This window comes from Trifolium pratense, linkage group LG2, assembly GCF_020283565.1.
Source record: "Trifolium pratense cultivar HEN17-A07 linkage group LG2, ARS_RC_1.1, whole genome shotgun sequence".
NCBI lineage: Eukaryota > Viridiplantae > Streptophyta > Magnoliopsida > Fabales > Fabaceae > Trifolium > Trifolium pratense.
The window spans coordinates 46,848,468-46,864,120 of NC_060060.1; the positions used below are offsets into that span (position 1 = coordinate 46,848,468).

General features: G+C 32.3%; 1 protein-coding gene across 1 annotated transcript; it reads right to left on the reverse strand.

The window, feature by feature from the left end:
• Positions 1-7,608: 7,608 nt before the first annotated feature.
• On the reverse strand, positions 7,609-10,811 carry LOC123905912 (BAG family molecular chaperone regulator 3-like). Its single transcript, XM_045955701.1, has 4 exons — positions 9,992-10,811; positions 9,393-9,649; positions 8,892-9,038; positions 7,609-8,280 (listed from the first exon to the last, which is right to left on the reverse strand). Exons 1-4 carry the CDS (start codon positions 10,239-10,241, stop codon positions 7,837-7,839), a joined length of 1,098 nt encoding a protein of 365 aa, XP_045811657.1. The 5' UTR covers positions 10,242-10,811; the 3' UTR covers positions 7,609-7,836.
• Positions 10,812-15,653: the final 4,842 nt, after the last annotated feature.

Below are 15,653 nucleotides of genomic sequence, written 5' to 3' on the forward strand. Positions count from 1 at the left end.
TCCCTATTCATGATGTTTGTCTAAATTGTGGCTAAAAAGGGGGAGTAGTGTGTGTGTGTGACAAGTGTGTGGACAGATGTTCTCACATCTGGAGACTGTTGACTGTTTTCGCATGAATTGTTCGTATGCTCGTATTGAGGGGGAGTGTGAGTAATATGCATGTACTGAGGGGGAGTAGTGAATATTCTTTCTCTATCTGATGAGTGTATGCATGAATTCAGGGGGAGTGTGAGTGATATTATCTCTTGATCGCCTGAATATGTTTGATGACAAATGTTGTGCCAAGTGTTATGGCACCTGACTATTGAGTCCACTATCCATTATGACTGAGAATTTATTTTTCTCAGATGTTTATGGGAATTTATTTTTCCCTGTTGTTCTTATGTTGATGAAATGCGCCTTAAACTATTAGGAGTTTATTTCTCCTACTTCTTAGCATCTACTATGGGAGTTTATTTCTCCCTTGTGTTGTTCCATGAGGCTAGTTGTTTTTATTCCGCTGTTGCATTGCCTCTGATACTACTTAATTCTTCTGGAAGTAGCTTTTTAATTATGTGTTACTTTCTTTCCTAGTTGTGTGTTCATGTTGACTCGAAGGAAAGGTAATACTGTATCTCTCTATATACTGGTCTAATATTGTTTTAGCCAAAATTTGCCAAAGGGGGAGATTGTTGGGTTTTTGTATATTGGCTACATTTTGCAAAAACATATTTTAGCCAAGTGTTGAGACAAGTGTGCTGACCCCAAGTGTTGTGACAAATGTTGTGACACTTTGGAACAACACCTGACTCTGTTCTGCGCGCGCCAGCTGGATGTTATTATTTTCTACTCAATCTTTTGAAGATCTGTTTGAAGAATTATATCAAGGTTTCTTACAGAAGAAGGCGCACGTGTTTAATGTGTTTCATGAGGCAGCTAAACCCTAGTTTTATTTTCCAAAGGAATTATATTTTTGGAAAATATATTTTTGCGGTTTCAAAAATATAACTATTATTTTCAAAAATATATCACTGCTGCCGCAATTCTAGAAGCCCTAATTTTTCTTGAAGCCCAAGTCGTTCTACTACTATAAATACGAAGGCAAGCATATGGTTTCAAGCATCTAAAATCGTGTTCTTACAAAGCGTGTGTTTTAGGGATTTTAGAGTGTTAATTGTGAGCCTATCTTGTGTCTCATTGATGCAAGCTTAGGACCTGAGTGTTATTGAGTTGTAAGTGTGAACTTCTCCTAAGCTTTGAAGTACGGAGATTGTTCTATTGTGTTGTGTGGTTTACTCGCAAGCTTTTAAGCAAGAGTGAATCCTAGTTTCTTAGGAGTGTGTCTCCACCTGTTGTGTTTGTGGAATTGAATAGCAGCGCTGTCTGTGTTGCTAAGGTGGGAATTGGGACGGGGTCTCATATCTAGGAGTTCCTAGGTAGAAGGGTCATTGGGTAGTGATTAAGTGAGAAGTTGTAAACGGGTGAGTTTAGCTTCGAAGTAATACTGCTGATAGTGGACTTCATTCCTGGATTGGTATCCCCCAGAGTAGGCTTTAGGCTGAACTGGGTTAACAACTCTCGTGTGTTATTTACTTTACTGCTTGTGTTGTTTTATGTTATTTACTCTGTTTATAGACAAGTGTTGGCGCACCAGTGACAACATCTGTCTACAACAGACAAGTGTTGCTACACCTTGAGCAACACCTGTCCACTGTGTGCCAGGAATTTCAACTACGATAATAATAGTCAAAAGTAAAATTAAACCTTTTGATTATAGAATTTGGATGTGTAAAATTTTCTAAAAAATTTAAAATGAGAATTTTATACCTCCTGTTTATTGGATCCGAATGTGAAAAACAGTCTCGAAAAATATATTGGATTTTCTTCTCGCGTCCTCTGGAAGTCCTCGTTCGCCCCGAAAATTTCAAAACAAACCCCTCGCTACTTAAGTAGCAAACTCAGGGGGCGCAAAATCTAGGAAAAAACAGTTTGCATTCTAGAATACGAACCTTATAAAATAAGGGGCGTAGGAAGGGGAAAACATACAAAAATATTAAATTTTATAAGGTTTACATTCTAGAGTGCAAACTGAGAACCGTGTTTGCATTCTAGGATGCGAACTATTTTTTTTCTAGATTTTTGCTATGTACTCACTCGCATCCTACGTTACGAGGGGATAGGATTGGAAGGTCAGGGGCGCGTGTGATACTCAGGGGGCACGAGAAGAAAATGTCAAAATATATTTTGGTCAGCTTTTAACAACTTAAGTGGTCGGGAGTAGCTATCAACTCCTAAATGATGTTTCTCTCCCGACCCCCGTGTTTCTTTTATACCCCCTGAATTTCCAATTTTGCCTTTGCAAAAAACTTCGATTTGTGGAAACCGGAGTTTTTTTTTGCCTTGAAAACAAATTTCGGTTTATAAAAACCGAAATCTACTTTGAAATTGCACTAGAAAAAATTCGGTTTCTGGGAACCGAAATTTTTTTCAAGGGTAAAATTGGAATGTTGGGGGGTATAAAAGAATCACGGGGGTTCGGGAGAGAAAACATCATCCTAAATTATCTTACACGAGCCCAAGCTAACAAATAGCCCAAAATTTGATAAAATTATAAGCCCATTTTTGAAGTTTGGTTTTTAGGCCCCAAACGTTACTCTGAAGCCCCCAGGTCTGTCCAAAATGCCCTTGATAAGAGATTCAGAACTTAGAATCCGAAATTAAGTTGATTTGGTTCGTATGTTCCGAACCGAAAAGGTATCAACTCGTTCTTCTTCTTCCCACGACAAAACCCTCTTCATCTCTCTCATCATCATAGATCCCAAAGCTAATTCTATTTTGGATTCTAGGATACAAATTAAACTGGGTTAAAATGCCGAGTATTTTTGGATTTTTGAGGGGTCTATGAGCAAGACATGGGGCCTAAAAAGCAATTTCCCCCATTTTTTGGTAAGAAATTATCAATAGATCTTAGAAAATCTCACTTCTAGCCCCCAACATTACTCCCAGACCTCCCATAAACTCAATTTTATCATCTGAAACGCTAAGTTGAGAATTTATCAGTGCCAAATGAATCATTGATGTCACATTATTAACTAGTGATATTTTAGGGTCTTAATGATGATATATCATCAAAAGAAGTCATTTAGGAAGTATACGTGAACTTTTGTAAAAAATAAAGGACTAAAATTGAAAATTGAAAATTTAGATGGACTAAAATTCGAAGGAAGTTTTTAGAGAGATTAAAAATGAAAGTTGGTATATTTAGAGGGACTAAATATATTTAACCCTTTTATTTTTAGTTTTAAGCTAAATTGTACTTTTGGCCCCTTAAGTTTTAGAAAGTTACAATTTTGGCCCCCTATGTTTCAAAATAGCACTTTTGGCCCCCTATGTTTAGCCCCTTTTGCAAAATGTCAATTTTGACCAAGTCAATGCTGATGTGTTAAGTCACTTATGTGACTCAGTTGCCACATCAGCTTTGTTTTGTCACTTATAATTTTTTTTTTAAAAAAACAAAATAAGGAAAGGAAGTGTTTGGTTTACGTCAGGCAAAGCTTATCTTTCTCAGAGGCAAGTGGTAATGGAAGGTTTGGGTCTTTGTTTGATGAAGACGGAGATGGCTTGCCGGTGGGTAATTCCGACGGGTTCATGGTGTAATGGAAGGTAGAAATGGAACAATCGTAAGTACTAATTAAATCCTTGTTAAAACGTAAGTACTGAATACCAACAATCGTTTTGGGTGGGAGATAAAATTATGCAGATGACACTTTAGGGACAATAACAATTTAGAACTATCAATATTGAAATATTATGCATAAAATGAGTCATTTTGTTCAAATCTAGGTGCATTGCAATTTTTTGTGCTCTTTTCTTATTTCTTTTTGGGGATATTACACTAACATCTTTACTTTTTTGGTGAAAACCTTTATGGTTGATTCGTTTGTAGCTTAAGAAAAAATAAAAATCGAGTTTGTTTCTGCGTTTTTAGTTGTAAACTATGTTCTTTATAGGTCTATGGAAGAAGCATTGCCTCCGAGAAAGATAAGCTTCACCTAAAATGCTTCCTTTCCTTTTTTTAAAAAAATAAATTATAAGTGACAAAACAAAGGTGATGTGGCAGCTGAGTCACTTAAGTGACTTGCCACATCAGCATTGACTTTATCAAAATTCATCTTTTGCAAAAAGGATTAAACATAGAGGGTCAAAAGTGCTATTTTGAAACATAGAGGGCAAAAATCGCAACTTTCTAAAACTTAGGGGCCAAAAATGCAATTTAGCCTTAGTTTTAAGGAAACGACATGTTGGCTATAAGATTTGAGTATCACGACAATAAATGATATAAAAAATATAAGAGGAAAAAAATTAAGGCGATCAATATAAGAGGAAAAAATTTCAAAAATTAAAATAGAGAGCCAAAATCGCACAATCACAATACTTGAAAATTAAAAGTGCAATTAAGCTTATGCATAAACCTTTTGAGGTTTGAGAATAAGTTTTTGCCTTTAGCAGGTTCAATGGGCACACAACTTTAGCTTCTATTTAAATAAACTAATTAGATAAGCTTGTTATCAAACACGTCCATTTTTATCAAACAAGCTTATAAGCTAGTCCAATAAACTATAAACTAGCTTATTATATTTACCAAACACACCCTTAGTAGGTTTGTTAAAAAAAAGGACTCTCTTCATCCTCCATGCAAGCCTTGTTTTGGGGCATAAGTTATGGTGCATAAGCCTTGTTTATGCACACCATGCATAAAGACCCCTAGTTTGCTTAATGCGCCCCCTAGTTTGCTTAGCACACCCCCCAGATTGCTTAGCGCCCCCCGTTTGTTTAGCGCGCCCCCCATATTGCTAAGCATGCCCCCCACCCCCAACATAAATAACACACAAAACTATTCCACAAGCAGAATGATTTTGGATTACAACCCTCTAAAACCATTCGACAGTAAAAATGTTTTGGCATTATAAGTACATCTAATGTGAAACCATTCCACAACAAAAATGGTTTTGGGGGGCGCGCGAGAAAATTTGAGGGTGCGTGAGAAAAAATTTGGGGGTGCGCGAGAAAATCTGGGGGTGCGCTAAGCATATGGGGGCTAAGCAATTTGGGGGTGCGTTAAGCAATTTTCATTATTTATGCATGGTGCATAAGGAAAAAGCTTATGCATCATAACCACTCCCTTGTTTTGGGCTTTTTTTGCATTGCCTATCATCAACTCGATCTTTTATAACAACTATTAAAATAATCTACAGTTGGAGAAAATTGTGGTTGGAGTGTGACTCTGAACTAGTGGTTACTACTTTCAAATCTCCTTATATTGTTTCTTGACAATTAAATACTGAATCATTGGTGGAATTTCGCAACTAAACTACTTAACAAAAAAAAATACTGAATCATTGGTTGAATTGTTTTACTATCTAAAACTTGTAAACTTTGTATTTTACTATTTATCATATTTATAAAATGGTATTTTTAAATCTGGGTAGTTATTCGGGCTTTGGCAAAAAAGTTGGTATTTTTAAGGGTTACAACTGAGATTTTTAGTGATTAATTTAGGATAAAATGAAGAATTTTAATAGACAATTTATATATTATGTTACATGTGAAATTTTTTCAGACTCTATAATTTTTCTAGCTTCACCATTATGCAGATAAACTTGCTGATCAAACTTTTAACTTACATGATTTTACTTGGCCGAATGTTGTTTGTTTCTTTATTAGGGAATAGGGAGGATTTTTTTCGTCATAGAAATGGTCTTCCCTTTTATTATGGGTCATTTCACTTATTATTTGTTGTCTAATATCAACTTTTCTAACCAATGTAAAAATATTTAACTCACATTTGATATTTCTCAACATTAATTCGCTATCGGCTAATGAAAGTAGTTTGTGACTAAAATAACAAAACTTTTGGTGAGTAAGGCACATTAACGGTTACAAAAAGTTATGAGTATTATGAATACTTTATTACAACTCCATGCATTCTTATTTGTGCACATGTCATTCCCCTATAGCATTGCTTTCTTAAGCATTTCCACATTATAATCATCACCTAGAAACCATATAGTTTGATGATTCGGTATAGCTAGGACAAATGTATATAGTAATTCATACTATATGCTAGCTACAATATAATCATGACACATGAATTATTATAACAACTTTCCATTGGAGATAAACAAGGCTTATTCTTCACTCCTCTAATCTCATGACCTTTGCTTGAGGCCTAAGATGCATGGAAAGTTTTTACTACTTTCTAAATATGGAAAATCATGTAGGGATACAATATCATTAGAAATACTTACTTGCTTATAAATAGTAAGTTTCTAACTCATTCTTATTATTTCATGTTTTCTAGTTTGAAACACCTTTTGGACTTGTCTTTCTATTATTGGAGGATTCCTAATTTCATCTAATGTAATCAAGCACTCTAATGGATTTGGTTGATCCTTTTTGTTAACTTGTATTGTAGCCCCCACAAGAAGCTATATATTAATTATGTAGTGATTTATTTTTGTTATCAATAGTATTGCTTCAAAAGAAAATACAACAAAACCTATTATATCATTGAGTGCATATCTTTTTGGGTTCTTCTTTCTTTAAAATTAAATAGTAAAAATTTCTTCGCAAATTTAGCTCAATTGATAAGAATATTGTATATATAAGGACGAAATTTGAATTCCGGACATCCTACTTATCCATCCTAAGGGTGAAATTTCTAGCCATTAACTATTCGACCACAGAATAAATTAAAAATAATGCTAGTATATATTGGTGTTATATTGTGGAGGGAATTAGAACCATTAGCTTTCTTTTAACTCTCATCCCAACCATCAAATTAGATAAACAATTCTTATGTTCTTTATTGTTTAAATGTTTTTTAGTACAATCCGGTATTTTTGTTCTTTGTTCTTTATTGTTTTAATTTTTTTAGTACAATCCGTTATTTTTGTTCTTTATTAATAATGTGAATAGGTGCACTTGCAATTAAATATGCTTTGAGCACAATAAAATGGTGACAAAAATGTTATTTAGACCACAAATCTTCACTCACTCCTACATTTTATGACAAACTTCTAATAAGGTCACTTTTTATAAATGTTTTAAGTTAAACACCTCTACCTACGAAGTTTTTATCTTCTATAATTCTAAAAAGAAAATACATAACTTTGATATAAGTAATCAATCAATTCTTACAAGGACTACTTAAACAGTATAATCCTATACTTATACGGTCTCAAGGCCTTTTTTGTTTTAAGTTGAATTCGATTCATTTTGTAACATATATATTCGATCCAACTACCCAACTCATATTTGAAAAATTCTCTTTAGGTCCCTTAATATGTTTTAAGGTCTCCCAAATTTTCGAAACATGTTGAGGGACTTTAGAAAATATTGAACGGCCTTTCCTCATACTTTTTTCAATTGGGTGGAAGGGGGTTGTACCCAACCCATCATATCTTGTAGTGACATGTGCTCTTTATTTTGGTTATAAGATCCAATTTATCTACTCTTTACAAAGCTACAAATACACACAATTTTATATATATATATATATATATATATATATATATATATATATATATATATATATATATATATATCCATCAAAAATAGACCCAAACATTTGGTAAATGAATTCATATGACACCATAATAATCACATAAAAGTAACTTTTTATGATACTTATATGATAGCAACCCTATTTATTCCCCATGTAAATAAACAGATTATAAGGGGTTGCTAAACAAATCTAAATACACAAAAGAATGTAAAACATATAACACTCCAAGTGGAATACAAACCCAAATCACATCCAAACAATTTTAAACATATATGGTATATGGTAATTTATCACATAAAGAATTCCCAACTGAACTTAGAAGGATCTGAATTATTATTCTTATTATCATTATTATTATTATTATTATTGGCCATTGAGGGAGTAGTTGTGGATGTGGATGGAAATGTGATTAATGGTGGGGTAGAATCAAATGTTTCCCATTTTGTAGTAACTACAACTCCTGAGGGTTGGTTTTGTTGTTCTTCAAATACTAATGAAAGTTCCTTTGAGTTGTTCCTAGGTTGTTCTTGTTGTTGCTCTTGAATTGGTACTATTGACCCATGATATCCATTTGAATGAATTTGTTGTGGTTGTTCTTGAATTGGTTCCAATCTTTTCCCATTTGAATGCTTTTGTGGAGATTGTTTTGGAGCTTGAACATCATTGCCATTTGTGATAGAATTCTTGACTTTTAGCATATCCAATGTTTCAACATACTTTTGAACTCTTCTTACCTTCAAAAAGTTTCAAATTGTTGAAAACCAATGACATTGAAGAAGAACTTGTAAACAACAAAAGACCCAAAAACAAAAAACCTAATACATAGTCATTTTAGTCCATAAATATCTAAGGCGGTGTTACTATAATTCTTGAATATATCAATAATTACACAAAATATCATCGAGTGTGTTTTCTGTTAATAAGTCTTAGAATTGGGATTTTTTAACCCACCTCCTCGTGCCCAGCACCATTGGACTTGGGGAGAGGATATAAATGGCGGATGGCCTGAAACCTGATAGTACGAGGTCCAGCGGATAGTGGAAGAGGCTATGATACCATTTTAAAATTAGAAGTTTAAATTAACTCAACTCTACAAAACCGACTTTTAAGGTGAAGATTTGCCTCTACTATATAAACAATAAAAGACATATACGGAGACCGAACTGATTAACAAAAGATATATTCGTATAGTTTTTGTAACTTTAATGCAGTCAGAAACTATAATGACAGCGGCTTACACTTTTAAAAATAAAATAAAAAACTAACCTTTGAAAAAAATAAAAATAAATAAGAATGACTATTTATAAAAATAAACAAGGCAAGTGCAAAATGCATAAAAAGTTACCTGCATTTTCCTTTGCAATTTGACATCTCCATCAGCAATTATACCATCCAATTTAAGCAATTGATTCATCAATAGTTCAATAAGACCAAGCACATCTGATTCCACAACTTTCCCACCTTTGCTAATTATTGATTCAAAGGCAGATACCTAATCAATTCCACTAACAAATTAGTACTCAATTCTCAACTACTACTCAAACATTTAATACAAACCAAACTCACTCGTAATTATTTGAAAATGAAAATACACAAAAAACTACTAGAAAACCAAAACAAGACAATCACTAATTTAGTCATCAAATTGTAGGAGTCAAAATAATTAAAATTTTCAATATAATGCAATAAATCAAATTGTTCGACGCATATAGTTTAAGTATTAAATTGACGATTCACTCATACAAAAACACATTAATTCCGCGAAGGACTAATGCAATAGATCAAATTGTACGATTCATATAGTTTCAGGACTAAATTGGTGAGTCACTCAGACGAGAACACATACCCGTCCGGCAAGTCTATCTACTTCCAAGCTAATTTGTGAGATAGATTTTGCAGCTTTCTCCATCTTAGCATTCTTCCTTATCTCCAAAGCCCTTTTCTCTTGACTAATAGGATCTTCCATTAGAACTAGCTTTGATTTGTCCTTTACACCAACTATATCAAGAAAAGCCTTAGAATCCCTCTCTTTGTCTTTGTAAAATAACTTTTGATCTTGATGATGTAATCCAGTTGGTCCTGTCAACATTTTCTTCAAATCCCCTGCATCACCAACCAATGTAACCAAAACACAACTTAACAAAGATACAAAGTGATGTATAATTAAACAAAAATTAAAAAGTACATCAAAAAAAGATAAATTACTTCTTAGTAAGCAAATTAACTATCAAGAAACAAACTTTAGTTAATAACGAATTGTACGGGAAAACCTGAATTCACTTTTTTTTTTTTAGTTTATAATAGAATCAGTGAGAATCGAACCTAAATACTATCAAAATCTCTGACCACTGGACCAAACCTCAATAGTGAAACTCTGAATTACCCAAGGTTAAACAAAAAAACAAAACTATTGAAAAACATAAAAGAAATAGTGAAAATAATTACCAAATGAGGCTATTGAACTAATGTTGAGTTCATGATAAATTGAACGAAACTTGACTCTAACTCTAATTGTAGGAACCAAAACAGGGTTTCGATCTGAAGCAGTAGTTCTTGTTTGAACCAACATTCCACCTGGTCTCATCTCCCATTCATTTGAACCCGGTTCAGCAGTTCTGCAACCACCTGAGCTTATTGGTGAAGAAACACCATTTGTCTTATTGCTATGATTATGATTATTCCTCATTCTCATCATCTTCTTTCACTTTCACAACTATGCAAACAAAAGAGGTATATGAACTTTGAGAGAGAGAGAGAGAGAGTTAGATCTCTGAGAAAACAGATTCTCTACAAAACTTGACAGAAAATTAACCGACCCAATTCACCAAAAGGCTGCTAGAACATGTTACAGAAACCTCTGACCCCAGCATTTCACAAGTCCACACCATCACAAGAGAGAGAAAAAAACAAAAAATTGAACTTTTTCTTTTTGGATGAAGAATCAATAAAAACAAATCCAACCCAATAAAAATTTAACTTGACAAAGCACAAAGCAAAGATCTTTACAGCAAAATGTGGCTCAAAACTTTGATGGGTCTAAGAATTTTTCACAAAAATATTAACCAAGAAAAATAAAATAAGAAAAACTTCTATATATTGAATTTTGAAAGAGAATGAGAAGCTAAAGAATTGAGAGAGTAAACAATTCCAATGATGAGGAATTGATTCTCTCTTGAAATTCTGGAGAAAAAATGGAAGGGAGATGAAAATGATGAGAAGAGAAAATAAAATAATATATATGAATATGAATATAAAAATGAGTGGCCAGCTAACTTAGGTGACACCCTGTGATATTAATATATACTACATTAAATTATTATATTTAATAATTAATTTTTGTAGTAGTTGTCATGAGAGGATCAATTATTATTTTGTTTTTTGTGATTATGTAATTAATCAAAGGAAGCATTCCATGAGCAATAATAAGTATAGGATGAGATTTTTTTGTCAAAAAAAAAATTAGGATGAGATTTTCTTTTCTTTTTTTTTTCTTTCAAAAATTTGGATAGTTTTGGTTTTTGTTTAGTTTGTTATGCTAATGGCTTGAATAAATTAAGAGATATTTTTAGTACCATAAATATAGAATTGATACTGTTTTTAAAAACATTTTATACTTATAAACTTTTTCATACCAAATTAAACAAATATTTTACATTTTTTATTTCCTTTTATTCTTTAAAATATAAAAATAATGATGGATCTCCAAATACAAATTAATCAAGAAAAGTATAAAATAAAAAATTCAGAACAATTTAAATGTAAAATTATACAGTATTTCTCTTATATGGTATATATTTCAAATCTCACTCGTAGTTGAAGAAATTAATTCATTTAATATGGAAGAAGAAAAAATACAAATTTTCTTTTATTGGCACTAAACTACCTCCCATTTCTTTTTGGTATAGAACCACCTTCCATTTTATTGGCATCTACTCTTAATTTGTTAAGAATTTGTTTAACGGTAAATATTTCATTCAAATATTAAAAAAAAAAATTGACAAAATTCAAATATTAAAAAATTAAGAACTATGCTATTTGACGCGAAGATATTTTAAATGAATTTTCACGAATACAGTATTTTATACTTTTTTTAGTGTACTCCTATACAATACATAGTAACTATTATTTCACATTTGCAAATACTTTTTTTAGTGTACTCATATACAATACATAGTAACTATTATGCTTCAAGTCGGATTGCGCGTCCGTGCTCAGCCCTACCACCAACCACAAAGCAAACCGGGAGTACTATGTTGAACACAAACCGACAGAGAGAACAATGTGTTATACTACTGTTATGGTGCTTTACTTTTTCATATAAGAGTGTTCTAGTGCTTTATGTTGTATAATAGAGATGATGAGTCTACTATTTTCTAGAAGCCACGTGTCATTATAAGGGTCGTTACGGAATTTCAGACATTCTAATCATTGTTGCTCCAAAGTGGAAGTGTTACAAATGTTGACTATCTTTGGCAGTTAATTTTGATGGCGCAGTAATTCAAAACGGTGAAAGTTTTACTAGCCACAGCTTCTTATTGGTCACACGTGTGCTTTCTCTCTCGTTGTAAAAGAAGAAAGTGTGGTAATTTTCTTGGATGTGGATCTCTAGTGTCGTTTATCTCTTGTCCTCTTTCTTTCCCAATATTATGTCTTCTTTTTTTTTTTTTTCCTATCATCCTAGTCTCTTCATCTTTTTTATTTTAGAAAATGTTAATCAGTGTTTATGAACTAAATATGGTAAACAAACATTAAAATTTGTGTATTTTATTTTTTAAATTACTGATTCCAATATAAATCTCTCACCATTAGACCAAACATTTTTTATATAATTGATATCGAAATTCATTGAAATTGCAAATGCATGCATAATGTCTCCTTTGTTATAGTTTTATGTATTAAATTAAATTGATCAATAAAAAACACATTTGAGAATTAAATTGACTATCTAAATATGTACTCAAGACTAAAATAACAAATAGTAAGATAGACAATTATAAATGTGATTGTAATTTTAGTACTCTCTCTTATCATTTTTATAAGAGACATTTCACATTTTTAAATTTATTGGATGATTAATTAATGTATATAGTCTATATTTAGAAAAGTGAAATATCTCTTATAAAAGTATATTAAAAGACAAATGTAATAGTAAGTTACATTCAAAGATTAATATATAGTATATTGGATAATAAGTTAATAATCTAGAGAATTTAATTACTTATTTTTCTAGTTTTTTTAATAGTATATATATGTTTACACGTGATGTTTGTCCTCTTTTCTGCCTTTTTGTAATAAGTGTGTTAATTTGAGAATCAAAACTTTGCTTTTGATCCAATCAAACAGAAACTCTTGCTATCTTTACTTTCGATTGAATTTTCTATATCCATTCTTAAATTTTGTGGGATAATATTATAAATGATAATAAAAGAATCAGCCAAAAGATTCCTCTATAATTTTATCAAAACTTAATTAGTCATTAGAAAATAAGAGACCGAATAACCTTGAATTGTTTCAAGTGGTAAGAATTTTAAGTATCTAAAATATATGATTAGAAGTTTAATTTTTGACACCTACATATAAAAAGAATTTAATTGGGACGTATTCTGGACTGGACCCAAAGTTGTCCCAATCTGCTAGGACGTCGAGGACGGTCGAAAGGAGTAACGTCCTGATCCACTCAACATAGAAACGTACGTGGACCACATGCTCCTCACCCGAGGACATGCTATCATCAAAGCCTCATCATTTATCCTTGATAAGCGAATCAGCTCCGACCCTGAGTGATAAGCATGAAATCCAAGAAGAAACCCCAGCAGTCATCCATTATGGGTGGATCACATCGACCCATAATGGAGACCTTTGACCTAGTGTTGGGGGATCTATATAAATCCTCCTCTACAGGAGGGTCAAGTATTCAATTCTATTCTAACCTAATGTTTAAACTTGTAACTTGTACGATCTCTGAACTGACTTAAGCCTCGAAGCGTGTGCATGTACAAACCCCCTTTCATGGATTGCTCAACTACGAACGTTTACTGGCCATCTACCTTCTCTGACCGTCAGGTAAGATCAGGAGGAAAATACATTTCGTACATCCCACATATTCTCCGACTAATATTAGTTGCCACCAAATTCCATGTTTGTAACATGGTTACAGGATAAGAAAAATAAGAGACTATCTTTTTGGTCCTTATTCATACAAAAATTTCTAGAAATGTTTAATAGATTAGTATTTTAAATACCATGTATGTGAGTACTCTCATGCATTATTTTATTTTTGCCATGTGTTAATTTTAATTGAAATAAGCTAAATAAAAGGAATAATTAAAAAAATAAATAAAGGATGACATTTTGGTCCCTTTCAAATGAGGTAAAATTTCCAATTTTTTTTCACATTACACGCCAATACCTTCATATAATGTAACCATTTTGTTAGCTTGTCTATTCTTCTATTAAACAAATAGACAGTTTGTACATTTATAATAAATGTCCTTTTGACAATTTTAGTCTTATAGTAGATTTTCTGTTAACTAATCTCCAAATAGCAATTGTTTTGTCTTCATTGTACGTCAAATGATGTATAATTGATTTTTGTACTAACTGGATTTGTCATTAAGTACAATATTGATCTTCATTAATAGTCAATTTTATCTTGAGCAATGTAACTTCATCCAAATTGTACGAAGATGTATATACATGCGTGAGATCAATTGAAGTTATGGGAAATTGATTTTGTAACTGTTTGTTCACCTCATATATTTATAGGATTTTGTCGTTAAGGTAGGATTTTATAGTGTGTGGTATTTACTATTAGATTATTAAATATTTTTTTTTGGTTAAGGTAATAATACATCTGATTTTAAATATAAGAGACGGCTGTGTCAATAAAAATTGGTGTAATTCTCAACAATAATTTTTACATTAAATTACTCTTTTGGCCTCTAAAATTTTATAATCAGGCCTCTTAATTTAAAATAACACTTTTAACTCCTTAATTTTGAAAATATCAGTTTTTTGCCTAAAGTGGTTGGACCCTAAACTCCCGTTATTTACACATATCATGCTCCCTTGAAAATAAGACTTAATTATTTTAAAAGCTTTCAATGTTAATATTCACCCTCCTAAGCCTTAGATTATCAAAGAGGTTATTTGGCACCATCCTTTATTTTCTTGGTTCAAGTGTAAATCTTGGTCCGGCTGCTTGTGGTAGAAATTTTTTAGGAATTCGATCTAATGCTTTGTTTATGGGCCATTTTATTGAGAAAATTGGGATTCATAATGCTTTTGATGCTGAGCTTATTGCCGCTATCAATGCTATTGAAATTGCTTTCAGAAATAATTGGTACAATTTGTGGCTAGAAACTACGCTTGTTATCATGACTTTGTAAACTTCACCTCAAAGTTTGGGTGTAAAGACAATAAATATTTAATCATAAAAATTAAAGAACTAAAAAAAAAAATTAAAGCTTATAAAAAACAAATCATAAAAATTAAAGAACTAAAATCTAAGGTACCAACACATGAACGGTGAATGTCATCCACTACACTTTTCGAATCGGATTCAGATATAATCATATAACATTTGTAAAGTCTCTATGCCCCGTGTAGTTTCTAACAGACCAGCCCGCGCTCGTCTTACCCACCTCATTCTAAAATCCCGCGTCACCATCACACTACTTATACCATCCAATATTCGGTTTCTGCCACTATGCTTGTTGTTGTTCTAGTGCATGCAAGTTATTGTTGTTACGAACTCGCTGAACCGCGTCCCATTCGCTCCACATATATGTCGCTTTTGCACTGAGTTATTTCCCGTCTCTTTCACATTATTCCTATTATTCCATAAGGTCCACACCATCACATCAAATTTACCCGCTAACTTTTTGTCCTCATAGTGACAAATATTCATAATAACGTCCTAGGCAGTATTAGAACGTTGAAAACGTGACGAATATCATCCATACCTATTGCTTGCCACGCCAGTTTACTGTCATTACATTCAAACAAGAAATGTCAATCATTACCATGTTCACAAATAGGACAGGAAATCGGGCACGACACAAACCTTTATTTTAAATGGATCTTCAATTATGTAACTAATTCTTTA

Bases quoted from the DNA above. Each gene is read 5' to 3' on its own strand.
- LOC123905912 (XM_045955701.1), bottom strand. From the start codon at position 10,241: ATGATGAGAATGAGGAATAATCATAATCATAGCAATAAGACAAATGGT. The intron at 9,650-9,991 runs GTAATTATTTTC...TTGGTGATGCAG, and splicing joins TAGTTCAATAGCCTCATTTG to GGGATTTGAAGAAAATGTTG. The intron at 8,281-8,891 runs GTAACTTTTTAT...AACTTTTTGAAG, and splicing joins AATTGCAAAGGAAAATGCAG to GTAAGAAGAGTTCAAAAGTA.